The sequence below is a fragment of the Phoenix dactylifera genome, chromosome 9 (genome assembly GCF_051530095.1).
Source record: "Phoenix dactylifera cultivar Ajwa chromosome 9, Ajwa_hap1_PhDact_Kaust_v1.1, whole genome shotgun sequence".
NCBI classification, from domain to species: domain Eukaryota; kingdom Viridiplantae; phylum Streptophyta; class Magnoliopsida; order Arecales; family Arecaceae; genus Phoenix; species Phoenix dactylifera.
In genome coordinates, this window is record NC_143198.1 from 3,279,830 (window position 1) to 3,283,190 (window position 3,361).

General features: G+C 46.7%; 1 protein-coding gene across 1 annotated transcript; it reads left to right on the forward strand.

Annotated features, from left to right (window-relative positions):
* Positions 1 to 209: 209 nt before the first annotated feature.
* Positions 210 to 2,915, forward strand: LOC103723691 (cytochrome P450 81Q32-like). The gene is made up of 2 exons (XM_039115754.3): positions 210 to 1,210; positions 2,082 to 2,915. The coding sequence occupies exons 1-2, from the start codon at positions 257 to 259 to the stop codon at positions 2,703 to 2,705; spliced, it is 1,578 nt and encodes a 525-aa protein (XP_038971682.2). The 5' UTR covers positions 210 to 256; the 3' UTR covers positions 2,706 to 2,915.
* Positions 2,916 to 3,361: the final 446 nt, after the last annotated feature.

Genomic DNA, 3,361 nt, shown 5'->3' on the forward strand with positions numbered 1-3,361 from the left:
TTTCCATTAGCAGATTTTTTTCATCATTGAAAACAAAACAAAACAAAACAAAAAAGAAGTCTCAAATGCCCCCTGGGTACCGGTGAGCCACTAATTTCGCGAGCCAACCAACTGCCATGACAAACGAACAGAAGAAGACAAATCATCAATTGCCACAGCAAATATCTAATTAATGCACCATGAGGTCATCCGGCCCCAGAAAGCGAAGACTGACCGACGGCTAGCTCTCATATCCTTGCAGAAACCATCCAAACAAATGAACGCCCGGGGAGACCAAGAACCAAAGATGGATATCATCCACTACGCGGCCATCTTCTTATCAATCCTCCTCCTCCTCCTCTTCACCCGACTCGACCGAGGCAAGAACTCGCCACCTTGTCCTCCTTCTCTCCCCATACTTGGCCATCTCCACCTCCTAAAGAAACCCCTCCACCGCTCCCTCGTTGCTCTCTCCGCCCGTTATGGCCCAGTCATCTCTCTGCGCTTCGGATCCCGGCCCATCCTCGTAGTCTCCTCGCCCGATGCCGCTGAGGAATGCTTCTCCAAGAACGATGTCATCTTCGCCAACCGCCCCCGCCTCCTCGCCGGGAAATACCTCGGCTACAATTACACTTCCATGGTCTGGGCTTCCTACGGCCACCACTGGCGGAACCTACGGCGAATCGCCACCGTCGAAATCTTCTCAACAGCTCGACTCCACTCGTTCTCCGGATTACGGAGAGAGGAGGTCATGGCCTTGATTAGACGACTTGTTATCGACTCTAACGGCAAGAACGGGTTTCGGAAGGTGGAGCTGAAGAAGAGGTTATTTGAACTAACGTTAAACGTGATGATGAGGATGATCGCCGGAAAGCGGTATTATGGGGAGGATGAAGAGGACTCAGAGGAGGCCAGGAGGTTCCAAGAGATTGTGGAGGAGACGTTTGCGTCGAATATCATGACGAATCTTGGTGACTTCTTGCCAATCCTCCGATTGCTGGATCATGGAGGGGTGAAGAGGAAGTTAATGAGGTTGCAGGAGAAGAGGGATGACTTCATGCAGGGCCTGATTGATGAGCATAGAAGAGGTGATCGTTGTCCTGTCTCTCATAAAGCAGTGGCAGGCGGAGGAGGGGAAGGAAGAAGGAAGACTATTGTTGACGTATTGTTGTCTCTCCAACAAGGTGACCCGGAATACCATACGGATGAAATGATCAAAGCCCTTCTCGTTGTAAGTTGCACCTTCACAAACTATACTAAAAGATTTTGTGACAAGACTGACAGTTTCGATCAATAGCATGTATACTTTTGAATTAATGGAAAATTCGCAAATTGTTTAGGATTTTTTTTCTCGGCTGAAATATCTATTGAAATGAATATTGAAATCAAAGACTAGATAGAAATTTCATTCCATTCATTAAATAACATAAGGCAGACGATCCAGAGTGGATCTCAACTTGCCCTTAAAAATATATATAGCAATATAGTTGGTGGGAGCCCACAATCTCATGATTGAAGAGGGGAAGAGAACATAACCCACTAAACAGGCAATGCTACCGCATATAGATCTCAAATCCTGTTAGAAGATCATTTTCTTTGTTGCCTGGACCTCTCTTTCCACATCATCAATAGGAGTGGTAATTGTAGCCGGCCCACTAGATACCCGACTCAATCTAGCTCGAATTGGGCAGGTTTTATCCAACTTGTTTAAATCTAAAGCAAATATGGGTTCTAGATAAAATACTCAAACCAGGTTTGGGTCGGTAATAGTCTGCCCCGCCCCAAACCAACCTTAATCTAAATCCCTCCATCTAAAGTTATAATTATTTTAAAATGTTTGCATGATGAGTTTTTTACCCAACCTTATCCGTCTTATCTGCCTGACTCAACCCTACCCGCACTATCTAATTAATCCGATCGAATTCCATCCGGGTTAGGTACGAGGGGGTATAGATATGGAGTTTTTAGTTATAGGACAGGTATCGGTGTCAGTGCATGAACAAGCTTTTAGAATAATTGTTCATGAGTGCACGTAATTCTACCACTAGAATCATTATTTTTTGCTAAATTCTTTCTGAAATTAATTATCTGGATTAATGCAGGTGCTGTTAGCGGCCGGCACGGATACTACGGCTGTAACAATAGAGTGGGCCATGTCGCTCCTGCTGAACCACCCAGAGGCATTGAAGAAGGCCAGAGAAGAGCTCGACCTCCAGGTCGGACAAGACCGCCTCGTAGACGAATCGGACCTCCCCAAGCTCCCATTCCTCCACGCCATCATCAACGAGACTCTCCGGCTGTTCCCTCCAGCTCCGATCGTGCCACCCCACGAGTCCTCGGAGGATTGCATCGTCGGAGGCTACCGCGTGCCGCGCGGCACAGTTTTGCTCGTCAACGTGTGGGCGATCCAGAGGGACCCCAAGCTCTGGCCGGAGCCGACGAGCTTCAGGCCGGAGAGGCTCCTGGAAGCTGGAAGGGAGAAGGAGCATGGAATGCTGCCGTTTGGGTTGGGGAGAAGAGGATGTCCCGGCGAGGGCCTGGCCATGCGCGTGGTGGGGCTGGCGCTGGGGGCCTTGGTCCAGTGCTTTGAGTGGGACTGCAGTGGTGATCCAGTGGATTTGAGCGAGGAAGCAGGGATCACCATGCCCAAGGCCGTGCCTTTGGTGGCAGGGTATAAGCCAAGGCGGTTTGCGACAAGCCTGGTTGACGAGAGAGTTGAAGGTTAGCAACTACGACCAAACTTGTTTGGAGTTCGAAACAGCTCTGTGTTGATGGTGTGATGCCTTGCTTGGCAGCAGGCAGACGAGGCTACTTGGTCTCGGTTTACAGTTTCAGTTGAAGCTTTTCTCTTTTTTTTGCATGGAGACAATGGAATATTTGCACTATATTTTTCAGTTTGGGGTTCTTAATACAAGTTTAAGACCACTTTCAGGTTCCTTGCTGATTTGCTATGAGGACTCTTAATGCAGAACCACATACAACAAGTTGTTTTTTAGCTAAACCATGTGTTGATTAGGCAAGGACAGCACCATTACAAACAAACATATATTTGGGGGTTATGCTGTCTAAGATATGTTGCTTTTTAAGAGGATTCGGGATTAATTGTCTAAGGTTCTGACTTTTCATTCCTTGATGTGATTACAGATCCTTTCTTTTAAGTGTCTTTTCAAAGCAAAAGTAGTTTTGAGTATCTTATCATAACAAATTTATCTTGTGAATTGATCAAAGACAATATGCTTGGCCCAACATTATGCAAAATCAGGTTTCTTCGATAAGATAACAAGTGTTCTAAGAAGGGGAAAAGATTGTACTGAGCATTATATACGCTAGACCATGTCACTCATGTTGGATGAAGCCCAAGCGCTAATGTTAGATTATGGGG